This window comes from Protopterus annectens, chromosome 6.part0 (genome assembly GCF_019279795.1).
Source record: "Protopterus annectens isolate FY-2018-M chromosome 6.part0, PAN1.0, whole genome shotgun sequence".
In the NCBI taxonomy this organism is placed as follows: domain Eukaryota; kingdom Metazoa; phylum Chordata; order Ceratodontiformes; family Protopteridae; genus Protopterus; species Protopterus annectens.
In genome coordinates, this window is record NC_056737.1 from 312,713,160 (window position 1) to 312,733,037 (window position 19,878).

General features: G+C 42.6%; 1 protein-coding gene across 1 annotated transcript in view; it reads left to right on the plus strand.

The window, feature by feature from the left end:
* Positions 1–19,878, plus strand: part of ARG2 (arginase 2) — an 86,923-nt gene that overhangs the window by 40,273 nt on the left and 26,772 nt on the right. Inside the window, exons 4-6 of the mRNA XM_044074063.1 lie at positions 2,812–2,971; positions 4,364–4,458; positions 14,024–14,128. Coding sequence (XP_043929998.1) covers positions 2,812–2,971; positions 4,364–4,458; positions 14,024–14,128 — 360 coding nt within the window. The remainder of the gene's footprint in view (positions 1–2,811; positions 2,972–4,363; positions 4,459–14,023; positions 14,129–19,878) is intronic.

Consider the following 19,878-nt stretch of genomic DNA (forward strand, 5'->3'; position numbering starts at 1 on the left):
TTTTTAGCCTTATTTGTTCAACAGTGCCCTTTTAAACTCTTTCCTGACTTTTTCCCTCCGTTTCACTACTTTTCAAAAGAGCCTTTGATTTTGCAGAAGGTATAAATTAGATTATAGCACTTTATGGAACTTGCTTCTATGACGACTCCGTTCCTAGTTTACAGAAGTTTAATAACTTCTTGGCAGAATGCAGAAAAACATAAGTGCTTAACAGACAGAGACAAATGAAACATTGTAAGTCAGCTTGGATGAACTATATTCTATCAGATCAGCCTCTTTCTGTCTTAATATTTAACATTTATTTCAAATTTTTTGTCCAGGTACTCTATTTGCTATCAGTGGGCCTACTGACTGGGGAGACTCTTATTGAAACCTGGCTAGTCACTACAAGCCAAGCAGTTGTCAGGTGCAAAGTAAATAATATTAAATCTAATAGCAGCTGGATACATTGTAGGCAACTTGTGTACTATTAATTATGCAAGTAGTCAATGGCACAACAGGCAGCACAGTCACCTTTAGTGCACCTTTACCTTTAGTGCAAAAGGCTGTGGGTTCTATTCCAACTCCAAGCAGATCAATTGCCGATACTGCAGTGCAGCATAAGGGGGTGCTGCACTCCAGAGTGTGCCGTCCTTTGAATGAGATGTTAAAACTGAGGCCCAATCTGCTTGAATTGGTTGTAGCTCAGGTGGATGTAAAAGATCCCACAGCACCTATCTAAAAGAGTAGGGGAAGGTCCTCAGTGCTCTGGCCAAATTTCCCCTAGTAGTATAAATACCACCTTGGGTCTACCCTGAAAAGAGGCTACTAGCCCAGTGGGACTAACCCAGTCAAAAAGGATAAATAATCACTAAATCAAGGACATGACTTATAAGTTATCATCTCTTAGAATGTACATTTCAGCAACTAATGGGTTTATCTGATGTCTGTTCAGTGTCATTGCTACAGTGGAAAGAATTCACATGTATTTCTCCATATCTTTCTCACCTCGCCCAAAACCTGCTGGCCATTTGGCTACTCTAAATTGTACATGAATATCTTATAGTTATCTCTGCGCTAGTGTTCTGAATCATAGCTGAAAAGATCTTGAGAGGGACCTGTTATCTTATCTAGTCATTGCTACAGTGGAAAGAATTCACATGTATTTCTCCATATATTTCTCACCTCGCCCAAAACCTGCTGGCCATTTGGCTACTGTAAATTGTACATGAATATCTTATAGTTATCTCTGCGCTAGTGTTCTGAATCATAGCTGAAAAGATCTTGAGAGGGACCTGTTATGTTATTTAGTCTTAAGTCTTTTGGCTTTCCCCGGTTAGGGGTCGCCACAGTGGATCACCAGTCCACTTATGATTGGCAGTGGATTTTTACGGTGTTGAGTTATCAGCCCGGCGCCCAACATTCAGAGAAGGCACACACACTCGCACCTACCTGCATGTAGGGAGGACATGCAGACTCCATACAGAAGGAGCTGCAGTCGAGAATCGAACCAGAGAACCTCTTGCTGTGAGGCGACAATGCTAACCGTTGCACCAACTTATCTTATCTAGGTAATAAATTAAATTTAGACAGTGTATAATAAATGCTTGCATATCTGTATAAATGTACTGTATCTACAGATAGAGTAGTATCAAGTTAAATGCACTACCTGTTTTTACTCAAGCCCTCCTGCATTACCATGTGACTCCAACTTTAATGTTTTCACTTCTAGGTCACACAGCATGTGGGGTGAATACTTTGTTTTGTAATGAAACATAAAAAAAACACACACACACATTCAGTTCCTTTATGCTTTCAGTCTAGAAGCCATTTTTAGGTTACGTGATCATTGGATATGTTTTGATCAATTGAAGTACAACGTTTGAGACCTTATAGATAATAGTTAAAGTTGAGGGGTATTGTATTAAGAGTAAAGTTGGTCATGTTTGCAAAGAATGTAGATAACTGACAAGTTAATCTATACTAAGAGGGTGGTCATGGTGAAGGAGAGTAGTGCGGATATTTAAGTCTTGTTGGTAGATATAAATCCTGGCAGCACAGATAATGTTCTTCCCCTGAGCTACTGGGTTTATCTAGCACTCTGCTGCAGCTATTGGGTTGTATGAAAAGGATAGGCACGAGCAGCTTCCCTATCACAGGAAAGAGCTATGGACATGTTAGTGCTATACTGCCCTCCGGTGGTGACCGCTGAGATATGAAATAGAGCTGAAACAAGGTACAGGTAGCTGCTGTAAAGTGCATGCATGAGAATGTGGGGGGCAAACTCATGTCATCTCATACCTGCCTCCTGGGGACCATTATGTCAGCACACAGGAAACAAAATCTCTAAGCCCCGTGTGTAACATAACCTCTCCCTCTCTTTTCTGGAATTTCCCTCAGTCATGCAGTGACCAAGTCCAACAGCCAAAAGACTTTCCTCTCCTAAAGAGACAGAACCCCCACTGAGAGCTAACTCATGCCAACTGAGAATCAAGGAGGCAAGAACCATTAGGGTTAGAAGAGACCAGCAGCATGGCTTGATTACAAATAATAGATAAAACACTCTTGCATGCAGTTATGGTCAGACTGAAGAGACCACAGGGGGCATGGGTGGAGTGGGATTGCAAAATGTTAATAAGATAAAGCAGCAAGACAAATTATCCTGACTCTCCTTTATACTGGAGGTGTATGGGGAATGAATATATGAGTAGATTTGCCCACAGACATTAAGAGTTAACATATTTAAACAAGTCAGTTTTCATTTTGAATGAAAAAAAATGCACAGTATACAAACGTAATGGCTCTTTTTTGTGTTGTCTCTGTATTGCTTAGTCTGGCAGTTGGTTCAATCCAAGGACATGCTCATCAGTGCCCTGACATTTGTGTGATCTGGGTAGATGCACATGCAGATATCAACACTCCTCTTACCTCTCCATCTGGAAACCTCCATGGTCAGCCTGTGTCTTTTCTGCTACGGGAACTTCAAGATAAGGTTAGTAAAGATGTATTTAATGTCATTAAGATTATGTGTGGTGGGGGGGGGGGGGTTAAAATCACAATATGAGAACTGCCTCCTTTTGTAGCCTATACATGTTTGAAAGAAACATAAGCCCCTTCTAAAGCAAATGTTGCCCCTTGTCAGAGGACATAATGGCATTATTTTGGTTAGACTATGTTAAATTCAAGCCTCATTCATTTTAGTTAGATTCATAGATTAGTACTAGGCTAACTGGCCTTGCGAGCCATTTTAATCCTAGCCAATGATCACTTGTGAGACTCAAACCCTGCACCTTGTGTTTGTAAGGCAAATGCCTTAACCATTAGGCCACCCTCCTAACAATCTTGATTTGTCCCTCATGACACAATCATTCTGTACCTGTCGGGTATGATGGGGTAGTGGCTGCAGAGAACTGGAAACATCAGTCGGCCTTAGAACAAAGATGTGTGTTCTTTGGTCCTGGAGAAACTGCTGGATATATTCCTCAGATAGAGGAAAGGATTCCAGTGCCAGAAAAAGGAGAGACAGTATTTAGATGTAGAGATGTTGAAAAGAATATGCCCCATAAGTCCTGTGGAAGTCCTTGCAAGAATAGAAGAGGGAAGGAAGCACAGGAGTCAGTTTTTTAAATAAGTTGGATACAAATCAGGCAGTTGCTTCTTAGAACAAGCTGGACTTCAGCATAGTCCACCAACTGCCCAAAGTCCAAAAAGCCAATGCATCAAGCCAAAAAACAAAACAAAATTTGGCAATCTCTTTTTCTGTGCTGAAGGTAGGTAAAGCCCTCCACTCTCCCTTGCTGAGGGCTATGCCCCTGCATTCTCTCCTGCTTACTGTAACCAGCTCTGTCATGGAGGGATGAACTACTGATTACAACCTAATTTAGAAAAGTCCAGGGAATGTAGAAGCCAACTGGGGGCACTACAGGTGGGAGTGAGCAGCTAATGCCTGCCAAGGAGTTCAAGGGAGGAAATATGTTGTTTAGCACTGAGAAATACTTAAATAATAGAGGTCAGAATCTAAAGCTCTAAGCCCAAGAACCAAAGACTCTAAAGGTCTGTGCATCATAAGGGTAAGGTGAAACTATTTTTTTTCCTTTTGTTTCTTCAGTTTTCTGGCTTCTGGATGTTTTCTGTATACCGTAGGTTGAGGGAGGTAAATACTATCTATGGGATAAATGCTTTATGATATTGGCATTGGATATATTGTTAATGAGGTTGTAGAGTGGAAAGAAACCAGATCAGTGGTTCAGCAGACAAAATAAGTAGGTTAGCTAGGCTGTATTTGTGTGTAGCACTTTTTTTTTTTTGGGGGGGGGGGGTGGCTTTACTGCTACCAGTTATCTTGGTTGAATTTATTTTAGTTGTGTCTTTGTTATGATTTCAGATGCCCGAGATCCCTGGCTTTGACTGGAGTAAGCCATGTTTGAATAGTGCAGACATTGTGTATATTGGTCTACGAGATATCGATCCTGGGGAATAGTGAGTATGGCCACTATACTTTGGTGCTTATCCATGAAAGTGAAATACAACTGCATGCACTGATACTTCAACACTTTCAGATGAAATATCCTGCATGTTCAGGAGGCGGTGTAAGTTGAGAAATCTTATTAAAGGATTAGAAGCTGAAACCTAATATTAAATACAACCTTTATTTCACAATATACAACAGTACAAAGTGATATGTTCAAATCTCACTGCTGACTGATAGAAAAATATCAAGTTTTTAGTAATGTGCTTCTCGTAAAATCTGAAAAAATATGCAAAGCATACTTATGAAGGGTCTTCTAAATAAAGGTAGATATGTGTAGTTATGAAGGGTCTTCTTAGTAAAGGTAGAAATATATATCCATATATATGCTCACTATAACCTCATAAGGGGGGGGGGGGCAGCCGCAGTGGTGCAGCGGTTAGCGTTATCGCCTCACAGCAAGAGGTTCTCTGGTTCGATCCTCAGCTGGGGTGCCTTCTGTGTGGAGTCTACATGTCCTCCCTGTAGTCGTGTGGGTTTCCTCCGGGTGCTCCGGTTTCCTCCCACATCCAAAGACATGCTGTAGGTGGATTGGACACTATAAATTGGCCCTAGGTGTGAGTGCGTGTGTGTGTGTGTGTGTGCCTTCTGTGGAAGGTTGGGTGCCGGGCTGGCAATGGACATCAGCTGGGTATAACAACCCTGTGTTTCTTATGCTTAGTCAAACACTCTCCTTATGTTATGCTGACGAGGTTATAACAAGGCTGAAATATGCATATCAATAGCTAGTGGGGTTTGGCTTTATTGGCCTGAAAATGTTCATTAAAACTACTTCAAATGAAAAAGTCATGGGCAATCAGAATCGCCATATAGCTGAAACACCTGATGTTCATAAGGGTCATTTGGATATATCCCACATGCCTCTGTTACAGGAGGTTTGGGAGGTCACTCATTGAAGGTCATATGTGCACGATTAGCCTAGGTCCCTTGAGCTTACAATGCCAGATTTGGAAATAAGAGAAGGACACCAGCTCTCTATTATTTCACCAAATGCTCTAGTGGTGCTGCTAAAGTTATACATTTTGGCTCAGGCATGTACTGTGGCAGCTTAAAAGGCCCTTTACCATGTAAATGGAGTGTGTCCCACACAGTGCAGCTGTACAGCCCTTCCCATGATATCAGTCCGGCATGTCAGAGGGGGTAGGGCTTAACAGGAAAAAAAGCTATGGTTTCAGCGGCATATATGATGGTGTAAATATTCCAGCTACTCTGTCTCACACAGACTACTGTCTACTTCCCCTTACCATCCTCACCATGATGGACCCATCCTACAGGTACTACCAGGTAATGTAGCTGTCCCACCTCCCTCCCCACTCAATTGAGAAAGACTCACTAAGGGAGTAGTACCAGGAGAGGAGGTAAGGACACCTAGGGGGAACCAAGAGGTTTCGTGGCAGCTGATCGTCAGCTGGGGGGAATGTTTTCTTGTTGCTGAGCTTCTTTTCTCTTCATTTTAATAATCTGTTCTACCATAAAACAGTTAAAAAGCTGTGCAAAAAACAATTTTTGTCCAAATGCTTATGAAAGCTACAGATTATAAAAAATAAAGTAGGCTCCTGTTAAGTAATTAGTTGAAGTAAATGTGCAAAAAATGACCCCTGCAGCTGAACAATGAAGGGAGACATACCACCAAAGTTGTTAATTAACTTTTAGTTATGTACTTACCATAACTTCGGATGTATGGGATCCATCTCGCCTACATTCATAACTGATGGGTTCGGAGCCGATCCCTCGGCTCTGACTCGGCCACTATATAGTAGAACGAAGTCTCTAATTGGCTGGGCTACCCCTTATCCCAGAATGCACCACGCCTGCTTCCCCAGATCTTGTTTGTTCACTTTTATATACCTACATCCAGGCACAGAAACATACCAACAACTGTAACAAACTAAAGTCCTTCAAGAGAAAAACTCAGTAAGTAGCAACATTTCCTCTAAGTCCAATAGGAAGGGGGAAGGAGGGCGGGTACGTATGAATGTAGGCGAGATGGATCCCATACATCCGAAGTTATGGTAAGTACATAACTACAAGATATAATGGGATCCTATCTCGCCTACATTCATAACTGATGGGACAGCATCCCTAGCGCCTAAATCCCAGGTGGCTCATTGGAAAACACTCCTGAGAACTGTGGAACCAAAGGAAGCTCTACCTCGAGAAGCCACATCTATCTTGTAATGAGAAATAATGGTGTGCGGAGAAGTCCAGGTAGCAGCTGCACAGATATCATCTATCAATAATTTGGAGTGAAATGCTACAGAAGTAGCCATTGCCGTGGTAGAATGAGCCTTGACTGGGAATGGTAGCTCTTTGCCGGACTGTGAATAGATGAAGGAGATGCAATCTTTAATCCATTTGGCTATGGTGGTTTTAGCCACCGGTTGACCCAACCTATTTTCAGCAAAGGACACAAACAGCTGATCTGACTTTCGTGTCTGATTGGTCCTACTTAAATAAAAACGCAGTTGTCTGTGAACATCCAACTGATGGAAAATATATTCTCCGCTATTGGAGAATTTGGGAAAAAACACAGGGAGCTCCAAGGATTGTTGAATGCATAAGGGGGATGCTACCTTGGGTAAGAAAGAGGGATTTAACTTGAGAGACACTCTGTCTTTGTGAAAAATCAAATAAGGGGGGTTAGAACAGAGAGCCTGAAGCTCTGAGACCCGCTTGGCAGAGGTTATTGCCACCAAAAAGGCGGTTTTCCAACATAGAAATTTTATATCACAAGTAGCTGCTGGTTCAAAGGGACAGGCAGTTAAAGAAGCTAGAACCATATTCAGATCCCAAGGGGGCACAGGATGGGCTATTGGGGGCAGAAGGAGCCACGCTCCTTTAAGGAAAGATTTGCAAAGCCTGTTTGCCATTAAGGAAGGCTCAAAAGAGACATGAAAATTAGAGATAGCCGCCAGTTGGACTTTAATTGTGGAAACTGAAGAGCCCAAATAAAACAAAGAAGCCAGGAATTCTAAAATCTGAGGTACTGGGGCGGTAAGGGGATCTATACCTTGTTGCTGGGCCCAAATAGCAAACCTCTTCCACTTGCTGGAATACAGTTTAATAGTGGAAGGTTTGTGAGAAGAGGACAAAATGTGGATGACGTCTGTAGAAAGAGAGTTATCTCTGACTAAGGTTGGAAGTGGAGTAACCAGGCGGCCAACCTCAAGGACCTGAGGGATGGATGAGACTGTCCCAACTGATGAGTTAACAGGTCGGGCACCAGGTCCAGAAACCATGGGCCCTCCACCGCATACCTCAGAAGGAAGGGGAACCAAACCTGACGAGGCCAGTGTGGAGCGATCAAAATCATGTCGCTTCGTAGATAAATCGCCTTCTGTATCACCTTCGGGAGGAGGGGAACCGGAGGGAAGGCGTAAAGTAGACCGGGGGGCCAACTGTGAGCTAGAGCGTCCCTGGGAATCTGCCCCTGAGAGGGAGACAGAGTGAAGAACTCCCTGCATTTCGCATTGTGAGGGCTGGCGAACAAGTTGCAACAAGGGAGGCCCCACTTGGCGAAAATGTTTGCAGCCACCCTGTCATTGAGGGACCACTAGTGGGGCAACAGGAGAGTCCTGCTCAGCCTGTCTGCAATCAAATTGGATTTCCCCGGAATGTGCGTTGCCACTGGGAAACGCTGGGTAGAAATCGCCCAATGCCACACTCTCATGGCCTCTCGGCAAAGAGGGTAGGCCTTGGTTCCGCCTTGCTTGTTTATGTACCAGACTACCGACATGTTGTCAGATAGGATCGCAATAGTACCCCGGGGAAGAACATGATGAAGTGCTTGTAACACCAGTAGCACCACTCTCATTTCCAGGATATTGATATGCAAGTGCTTTTCGTGAGCCTGCCACATACCTTGGACAGACCTGTCCAGATAATGCCCCCCCCCACCCTATCTGGGAGGCATCCATGGTCACCGTGGCGACAGGAGGCTGAAGGGCAAAGGGTCGCCCCTGGTCCAGGTTGGACTGAAGCAGCCACCAACGTAGGTCCCGATGGCAACTTTCCGTAATCTGGACCAAATGGATCAAGGGGAGATCCTGAAAGGACCATTGAACCGACAGTAGCCATTGCAGCACCCGCATGTGCAGCCTGGCTAAGGGGACTAGAAGAATAATCGAGGCCATCGTGCCCAATAACTGCAGAATCAGTCTGGCCTGAACTCGTGATCTGGGTAACAAAGTTTGAACCTGCGACTGCAGGACCTGAATCCTTTTTACCGGCAAGAATGCCCGCATTCTTCTTGTGTCTAACTCTGTGCCTATAAAGGTAATACGCTGAGACGGCTGCAGCACAGATTTTCCCCAATTGAACGTGATTCCTAGTGAATGACCCAAACTGACTGTGGTCATAAGCCGAACTAATAGATGCTTGGTGGTGGCAGTAAGGAGCCAGTCGTCTAGATAGGGAAACACTTGGAATCCTAGACTTCTCAAGTGAGCTGTCACTACTGCCAGGCACTTGGTGAACACCCTGGGGGCTGTGGTGAGACCAAAGGGTAGTGCTCGGAACTGGAAATGACTGGTTCCCAGGTGGAAGCGTAAGTGACTCCTGGACTCTTGACTTATCAGGATGTGATAGTAAGCGTCCTTGAGATCTATGGAGCACATCCAGACATCCTTCTCCAATAACAGGAGAATGGACTGAAGGGTGACCATTCGGAATTTGGCTTTTTTTACAAAGCGATTCAATGATTTGAGGTCCAAATTGGGCCTTAAGTCCCCTGTCTTTTTTGGCACCAAAAATAGTCTTGAGTAAGTTCCTGATCTGATCTGGTCGGCGGGGACAGGCTGGATTTTCTTAGCAGCTTTGAGACCTCGACCGCTGCTTGATCCCGCTGACTGGGTGGCACATCCAGGATCTTCCTGATAGGAAGAGGGGGCTTTATGAAAGGGATGAGATAGCCTCCGGTTATGGTTCGGAGCACCCACTGATCCTTGGTGATAAATTCCCAAGCCTGTGGGTGTTCCGCAAAGCGACCCCCGACTGGCTCCGGAGATGCACAGTCGGGCCACGTCTCAGGGACGGTGATCGTAGGATGAACCACGAAAGGAATCGCAGTCTCCAGAGTTATGGGGGCCTCTGCCGCATCTGGGGCGGCGTCTTCCTGAATTCCCCCCCCCTGCCTCTAGATGGGGGAATCACTTGGTGGAGTAGGGAAAGACCTTTGAGATTTTTTGAACCACATTTTCCCTCCTCTCTGGGCCTTGGGGTAAGGTCTAGAGGGAGCGGAGAAACGGGCCCCCACGGCAGTCAAGGTCTTGCCCTCCTGCTCGCATTGAGTCAGTGTGTCCTTCACCTTGGGTCCAAACAGGGAGGACCCATCAAAGGGGGTGTCGATGAAGGAAGACTTAAAGGCCTCCGCAAATGGACACAAGCGTAACCAGGCGTGTCTTCTAAGAGCCACGCCTGTTCCCGCTGCTCTACTCGCCCCTTCGGCCGCATATGAGATGAGCCTCATGGACGAGTTGACTATCGAAGATAGGGTAGTCATCTGGGCGCCAACAGTTTGGGCTAATGCCTCAGGAAGATTACCCATAAGAGACTCACCTAACTCTTTGAGGAGGTCCCTTTGGAGCCTGGTAAAATGACAAAGATAATTCAGCGACCGCAGGGAAAGGCCGCTGAAGAAAGGGTACGCTTCCCGTACCTATCCATGCTCCTGGAATCCTTATTAGGAGGGTGAATAGACATTGAAGCCTCTGCCACGCCCTGCTGAGTGGCAGATGCCACCACCATCGCATCTACTGCAAATCCTTTGGTCAAAAATTCCTTTTGAGGAGGGGCTGAGAGGAACTTGTTAGGCCTGGCAGGCACCGGTTCCACAGAGTCAGGGTGTTCCCACACCCTTCGAGAAACTAAATCTAGCAATTCATCGAAGGGTGGAGACACCCAGGAGGCGGAGGGCTGGGCCCCAAAAGCCTTGAGAAAGACTGACTCCTCTGCGGAAGGGGTTTTGGACTGCCAATCGCCTCTCTGTCTCAGGATCTCGAGGATATCTGAGAATGAGACGTCATCTGAGGATGATTTTGGGGACCCCTCCGCATCATTGAGGTCAGTATCTGATGTGATAGACTCATCCTGGAAGTCAATGTGCTTCCTCTTGCACAATTCTTTCCTTGGAGGTTCATCTGAAGCGGAATCAGAAGGACCTCCCGGGAGAAGGGAACCCCCCAAGGAGGTATCCTTAGGCCTTGGGGCCCCGCTGTCGTGGGAATGAAGCACACCAGAAGCACCAGTTCCCAAGTCTAGGGACGGTGAGGTAGAGAGTTGCTGAGCCGGCAAGGACATGGCCAGCGCACTCCTCATGGCCTCAAAAGCAGGACCTCCAGACTCTATGGAGGACACCGGCTGAGAGACCACGACGGTACCGGGAATCCCTGCGGCCGACACTCCGAGGGGGAGACTAGGCACCAAAGCTACTAGTTCCAAAGTGTTCCCCTCGGCCCCGACCGAGGAAGTCCTGGTACCAAACCCTGACGCCGAGGACAGGGTAGGAATAATGGTCGGAACCGAGAGGCTCCGAGGGAGTCTCGGTTCCGACTGGACGACTCTTCTCCGCTCCACCATCACCGACTCCAACGGTTCCGAGGAGGGTGGAGGAGGAATCGGATGTGTTGAAGTGGGGACCGGCTCCAGAGCCGAGTGGGCTGGAGCCGAGACCATTTTTGCAAAAACCGGGGACTGGAAAAGCCTCTGGATAACTCTGTCCAAATCTGAGTCAGACAACCTGGAGGATTTAGAGGAAATAGATGGGGGCCGAGAAGACTTCTCTCTCGGCTCAGATAGACCAGAGGACCAGCTCCAACACTATCGGCACCGGATCCGGAACCGTATGTATAACTATCGGCGCCGAAGGGGACTTCGGGGCCGAGGGGGGAGAGTCTGAGCTGCACACCTCCAACGACTCAGAGACCAAAGGAGCCGAAGCAGATGATTCGCCTCTCGATCCCCCAACCTGCGGCTCCGACACCAATGGAGCCGAGGAAAGAGGTATCAAGGCAGACCCTTCCACCCGAGGCTCCGAAGCCATTGGAGCCGAGGAAGAAGAGGTCGACCTATCCTTCTTGGAAGTCGGTTCCGACGGACTGGTCGGAGCCGACAACCTTTTCTTTTTAGAAGCTGGAGAGGAAGGAGAAGCCAAAGCTTCCTCAAAGGAGGGCTTAATAAGGCCCTTAAGTATCAACTAATTTTTACGTTCTTGAAGGACCCTAGAGGAAAAAGCATGACAAACACTACATGTTTCCTGTAAATGTTTCGGTCCTAAACAATATACACAAACAGCATGACTATCGGTAATGGACATTTTGTAGTTACACTTAGTGCACTTTTTAAAACCAGACTTCTGCTCTTTCGACATCCTGTCACACCACTGTTTTGCCACAACGAAAAAACAACCTTAAGTAGGGCACGAACCCTTTTACTCAAACAAGACTGGCCCGAGATACAGCACACAAAAAACGGGCAGAAGCCCTCTAACTTAAATGGGCTTAACCCGATAAAAAAGAGAAGGTACAGTAAGACAATTTCAGCACACACAAATAAGGGCAAGGGCCCCCTAACTTAAACGGGCCTTGCCCGGTAAATAGAAAAAAATACAAATCACACCAAAAAAGTTTACACACACATGTAAAGCTGTTAAAACAGCTGTTTGTTAAATTTATGAAGAAACCCCTAAGTCAAAAGACCAAAAAGCTACTTAGCTCCAAGCAAGTCGAGACCACGTCTAGCTTGAAAAGCGGCAAACGAGATCTGGGGAAGCAGGCATGGTGCATTCTGGGATAAGGGGTAGCCCAGCCAATTAGAGACTTCGTTCTACTATATAGTGGCCGAGTCATCAGTTATGAATGTAGGCGAGATAGGATCCCATTACATCATATATCAAATAGGAACATGGCTTTTTATCTATGAATTTATCAACTCCCGATTCTTAGATAAAAGATCCTTATCTAAAATGTTACTATGTTAACTGTGAAACAGCTGAAATATTGTGTATGGATGTTTCCTTCTTACCCCAACTAAAACTCAAACCAGTTACTATTAGGGTTGCCACCTTTGTCTGGACCAAAACTGGAACAACGACACACCCCTTGTAGAATCCATGGCCCCATCTTGTTTTCTACCCATTTTCCATACCCAGTTTATGATGTAAATGATTATGTCATTGGGAGTGGAAAGTAATCTTGGACTCATTGCATTTCAGTAATGATTCTTTTTATTAAAAAAAAAATCAGTTTGAATTTGCTTTTTTTGCAAACTGGCATTCTGTTCATGCATTCGGATTTCCAGATAGTCCAGAAAAATACCAGACAAGTGGCAAACTTATTTACTACCAAGATATTGGGGGGGGGGGTGAATTATCACAAATTATATCAACTGAACTTTTAATACTCTGTCATTCCTGACAAAAAACTGACAGGAACTCTGCCAAGGAGCATTGGAAATGAGTATCTTGGATGGTGTTTCACACATTGTGCCAGGCAGTGACTAACACCACAGCCAACCAGTTAGTAAGGAAGCAGAATATATGCATTGGCAGCAACAATTTCTGAAAATTAGCCTCTGTAACACAAAAGGTAAAAGGCTTATAGGAAAAACAGATACATATTTTCTTAATTTTTTCTTGCTCTTTCAGTATTTTATTCAGAAGATTTTAAAAGTAAATTGCATATGGCCTCACCGACTGTGAATAAATGAAACATCCTCTTATGCATTTCAGTTTTGTTGCTCACAGCACAGATTGGTATTATATAAATACTGGTGTAGAATGACTACTTGACATAAGAAGCTGGATCTCTGACAGTGAAAGTTGACATTCTTTTATTTGTCAAGTGCATGTGTTTGCTATATTGCTGATAGCCGTGGTATGGTGGTACCTGAACTGCTAGCATGTTTTCATTATGCATGGATATTTCATAGTAATTATTCCAACCGTTAAGTCAGTTGCAATATTAGATTACTGAAACCTGAATAAACACATGCCAGCTTGTAACTAGAAGACTGTTTTCTCATTGTCTGCTGTCTGCAAGCATGGGGAAAAAGACTTCCTGAAAGAATGCTGCAGCTGTAGCTTGTCTGAGGACTGAAAATGAGGTGGCACTGACACTGTTGCTATAGCTTTTTGTGTCCTGCAGTGGCTCACCTGACAACTCTGGTTGTCATGGTACTCAGATATAGCTTTTTATTTTATTCTTATTTTTTTTATTTGATGTTTGTTAACAGGGTACACAGACTGGTTCAAGGACCATTTTCAGTCATGACACAGGCCGAGCAGGCAATAACAAATTACAAGACATCAAACCATATAATTACATAAGAAAAAAAAAAAACAAAGCATAGTGAGACTATACGCATATAGCAGATTTTAGAAATATCATAAACAGAACGTGTGGAAATAAAGCATAATTTGATTAAATAAAATATTTAAAAGCATCGCAAGGGAATTATCTATAGCCTATATATATAATTATAATAAACAGATGATTTACCTCAATTCTATTAATTTTACAGCTATATTTTGAAGAACTATGGCATCCAGTATTTCTCCATGAGGGATATTGATCGACTTGGAATTCAAAAAGTTATGGAAATGACTTTAGATCATTTAATAGCCAGGTGAGTACCAAGGTAAATGAAGTCACAGAGGGGACTGGTGGTATAAGGTTTCCTTTTAATGTTTTAGTTTAGTTGTCTGGATGGTATTTATAAAACATCTGTTTCATCAGAGCTTACCCCTTCAGAATACTTCCTTTGTGTACTTCTAAGCAAGAGGCAAGCAGGCAGTGTGAGAGGCTGCTAAGTACTAACACTTGGTGGTTGCTGTTAGGGGGAGGGGCCCAGTGCACTTAACTGGTCCTGTGTGTTATCCAAAAGTAACATTTTTTTAATTAACAGAATCACAGTCATCTTAACTGATTTAACTCATTCACTCCAGAGCAGCTCAAAAATGCTGACTGCTTACTTCCACCATAGGAACAACAGTGCAGCTTAAGCTCATTTTAGAAAATCCATTTGTAATACCATACAGAAAACAAATGATCATAACTCTTTAACTATAAAAGCTAGACTAAAATGTAAATGCGAAAGTTGTTCAGCAGACAATGACCTTTCCAACAGTGTAAATGTTGATAGTGCTTATCTAAAGTCATTATTAAATATTTGCCAAGGAATGCTGCTATTGTGCATATTTTTTTGCCTTTTTGGAAAAACAAAGCACAATATCTTGGTCACTGTACCATGTAGACCCACACAATTTGTATTTAATTTGTTTGAATGAATGTCAGCTTTATGCTCCTTTACAAAAATATTTACAGAAATATGATTATTATATTTCTCATAATTGATAAACGCATAATATCTTATCACCTGTAACAGACAGAGGCTACATATCAGTGTACAAATTGTGTGGCTCAATGTCTGCTTCAGAATGATGCATCATTTGTATCATCACCATGCTCCCTTGCAAAGATATGAGCATAATAATGAGAAGTATTGGAAATATATAATTGTCATAACCCTACTAGACTAAACAAACTGTGATATCTGTACATGTGTATAGCACACAAACACAGTTCTTGTACCGTGTTGTAAGGAGTAATACTGTCCTTCAAACTGAGGTATTACTTGGCACACTGACATGTGCCATTGCAAAGTTATTTACCAAAATATGAAAAAAAATCATAATTTCCATAGCCCAAGTCCTAAACAAACTGATATCTGTACATGTGTACAACATGCAGACACATTTCTTTTACCATGTTGGAATTAATACTGTTTTCGAAATTGGGTATTACTTAGCACATTGACATGCTCCCTTGCAAAGTTATTTATGAAAATATGAAAAAAAATCATAATTTTCATAACCTAAGTTCTAAACAAACTGTGATATCTGTAAATGTGTACAGCATACAGACAGTTATTTTATCATGTTGTAAGGACTATGTCTTCAAAATGAGGTATTACTTAACACAATTACATGCGTACCAAAAAATATGAAAAAAAATCATATTTTCTATAACCTACATCCTAAACCAAACTGTGATGTATGTACATGTGTAGAGCATACAGACACTTTTTTTACCATGTTGAAAGTACTGATACTGTCTTCAAAATGAGGTGTTATTTAGCACGTTGACAACTTCCCTAGCAAACTTATTTTCCAAAATATGAAAAATTGTCATAACTTTCATACAAACTGTGATATCTGTACATGTGTACAGCCCACGGGCACAGCTCTTTTACCATGTTGTAAGGACTAACACTGTCTTCAAAATGAGTAATTACTTAGCAGAATTACCTGCTCACTAACAAAGTTATTTACTGAAATATGAAAAAAATGTCCTAACTCTCTTAATCTCATCAACGACTTCTATGTATGTGAATAACAGTGGCATCTGCTGACAGTTTTACCTGACAAGTCAGAATGACTCAGTGCTGTAGTTTAACTGCACTTATTGTTAATGTGATAATGACCTGCATTTCATTACTGCCAGGTTCTGCACATTCAGACACAGGTGATAATTGCTGCACAAAACCTGTTAAGTAGGCATTTATTATATTACCTTGTGCAGCTGTTATATAACACAGACTCAGTATCATCTGTTAGGAGAAGACCAGAATAATTCAGTAAAAATAGTAGAACACTTATATGTATCCCTTCCTCCCACCTAAATTCCACACATGACTGACAGAGCCAGGAATATTGCCCAAAATATACGGTTCTCCATGCTGGTACTTTTGTGCAAGTAGCAACATTTATTTCACTGAGCCAAACACTGAGTATAATCATAAACAGAAATGACACATTCAGAAATATGTAAATTACCTGGTTGATCCATGTAAGAATTACTACAAAAGTGGTAAATCATTTTATCTCGCCTAACCATCCCTCTAGCAGTGAAAAAGGCAGCAATATTGTCCAAAATATCTGGTTGAACCATGTCAAAAAAACAATATAATATAATATATCTCAGTCAGCCTTTCATCCCACCCAAACATGTTATGACAGTCTGACGATGTATGCAGAAGCACTTCCCTATTACACAAATTATTTCCCCAAGCAACATCTTCATTAATATGTCCAGGTATACACATGCACCAAAATGAAACATTCACCCAATTGACCCCTTCAGTAAAGCATTGAGGTATGTATAATCACCAAAATGAAACATTTACCCAATTGACCCTTCAATAGCATTTCCTATTATGTAATCACCAGAATGAAGCATTCACCCAAGCAACCCTTTCAATAAAATGTTGATATATGCCCAAGCACCTGAATGAAATATTTCCCCAAACTATAAAAAAATACCACCAAGACCACTGATCCAAGAAGTAAGCGAATTTAATGAAACACTTAGCGCCTCAGCTTACACAGCCTTCCAAGAGTAAAAACACTACAAAATACTATTTGCTTATATACAACATATTGCAAAAAACAATTAATCAATTAAGCATACAATTCAAATCACATACTTCCAATTACATTCTTTGAGTCCTGCTGGACAAAGCCTAAAATGATGGGGGGACAAATAGGGACAGATTTGAAATACTGCTCTTACAAACTTAGAACGTTGATAGAGTAATAGGTTTTGCATTAGCATGAATTCTCTGAAGGATGTGGAGTCTTAAACTCAAATGTTTGTCATTATTTAATTACTTCAATCCTCAACTATTTGCCAGAAAAGTACAGATTTTAGGAGGAACACACCAAAAATCTGGACATTCTGCGAAAATCTGTACAGTTGAGAGGTGTGAATCACATAAACACACAGTCACTTCCTCATTCATATATGCATTCATTGACACACACACAGCCACTTCCTCATTCATACCTGCATTCATTCATTCATACCTGCATTCATTCATTCACACACACACACACACACACACACACACACACACACACACAGCCACTTCCTCATTCATATTTGCATTCATTCACACACACAGCCACTTCCTCATTTATACCTGCATTCACACAGCCACTTCATCATTCATACCTGCATTCATTCTCACACACACACACACACACACACACACACACACACCGACTTCCTCATTCATACCTGCATTCATTCACACACATACACACACACAGCCACTTCCTCATTCGTACCTGCATTCACTCTCACATCCCTCTTACTCTTCTGATCTCACACATATACACATACAGCCACTTCCTCATTCATACCTGCATTCACTCACACATCACTCACACTCTCCCAATCTCACATACACACACACACACACACACACAGCCACTTCTTCATTTATTCCTGCATTCACTCACACTCGCCGCAAATTAATAAGCTTAATTGCAAAATAAACCGCGAACTGTTCATGGTTTATTTTGCAGCTAAGCTTATTAGTTCATGGCGCCCCAGTGAGGAAGCCGTGGCTCTCCAGGGCACCACAGCACACACTCTGGGAACCCCTGAAATATGCACTTTATGCATGCCGAGGGGGGGGGGGGGCTTGGGAAAACCTGAATTCAGCAAGGGAGCCGAGAATCAAAAAAGTTTGGGAACCACTGACCTAGAGTATAAACTTATTGAATCAAGAATATATCTTGACATGTAAAGATTCAGTGTATCATAAGCATTCTGGCATGTATAATAGAAAACTGACAGGATTGGGTTAACCCATACAAACTAAAAGTGGAAGTTAATACTGGGTTAGATATAGGCGATGTTTTTGCAATGATTTCCAAGAATGAGTATGAGGAGTGATTCACATTAACATCTGTGGGCTGTAGTTTTTTCTCGCATCCTAAAGATGTATAGTTGGTTTACTGATGGTCCTCCAAATTATCTTAGGTGGGAGTGCTGTGAGTGTGTGTGTTTGTGTGAGCATGTGTGTGTGTGCATCTTGCAATGGATTGGCCGCCTGTCCAGGATAAGTTTCTCTGCATTATGCTCCCTGAGCACCACAATAGGCTGCAACTTCCCTGTGACCTTGAACTGGATTAAGGAGTTAATTGGTGAAGGAAGTGGGGAATGATGGAGAAGGCAGTCTTCAAAAATAACCAGGAGAAAGACATATGTAGACATGGGAAAAAAATACCTACTAAGAAAAAAATCAACATCTAATGTACATGGAGAGTGATAGAACAATTTTTAGAGTGATATGAGTGCCTGATATTTTAGGTAATAAGCAATGGAATGAGTACTCTCAAGGAATTCCTAACATACACTGAATAATCAAGATGTTACCATAGTGCTCCAGTCCATCAGAACTGTACATAGACAATAATAAGGTTATAAAAAAACTGTTCCTTACTCTTTTCCTTTAAGTTATTCTCTAAAAGAGTGCATTCACTTTAATTCCATTTGGCTGCTTGAATCTTTTTATATTTTAAGTGTATGCACTGTGTAGCCACTCCCCCTCATAAAACGTATCTATGACAATGCTCACAAATAAGAGAAAGAGGAGAGACAGAGGAAAAAAAAATACTCTCTCCGCTTCAAGTCCAAAGTGGGAAAAATGTTTAAAATAGATACGACAGCTTGAGCTGACAGAGATCTTTCGTTCATCTTAAAACAGCTCCCGCCACTAAATTGTTGCTGCCAGTAAGATTTCTTTTACTTTGCTGACTCCCTAAATCTCACGGAACTCTTCCCTCTCTCAACAAGCCAAGCCAAACCAACATTGGCTTATATCAGCACTAAAACCATTCATCTACTGCACACTCGCACATCCACTATCCAACATTCAATGCCACATAGACAGCCCAGGGTCACTTCAAATGTGAATCCACAACCACACGTAATGCCCACCATGAATCACCACAGAAACAGACATCATGTTTACAATATACTCTCTAAAATGGCCAAACTTCCCGAAATCTCAGAGCTTACCAGTGACTCACATTAGAAATCATGCTGTAGACAGTTCTAAGTCAATCTGTATACCCGACACCACTAAAGGGCCAGGAACGAGACAGCCATAAGCGGCATTATCCAACGCAAAATGACAACTCCAGAAGGAGCCAACACAACTCCTAAGTTGAAATCAGTATTTCTAGTGTAAGAGATCAACCCAAAGAAAGAAAAAAAATATAACAAAAGCGCACTAAAGCTCCGGCCCGTTTCCATGGCCACCTCCTTCCCTCCAATACGTCACTCCTCCACCTCTGTAACTTCAAGAGCAACAAGGTTCAACTAATCCAAATAAAAAAGTAAAAAATGAAGGGGGAAAAAAAGATTGAGCATCCCTCTTCACGTCATGGCAGCTATTGGAAATATATTACAAGTACCCCACATGCTCCATTTGTAACTGAAAAGTAGCATTTTGATAACATAAATAAATAAGGGCATCTATTTTTAATCATGACATGAATTTATGAATCTGATAGCTTACATCGT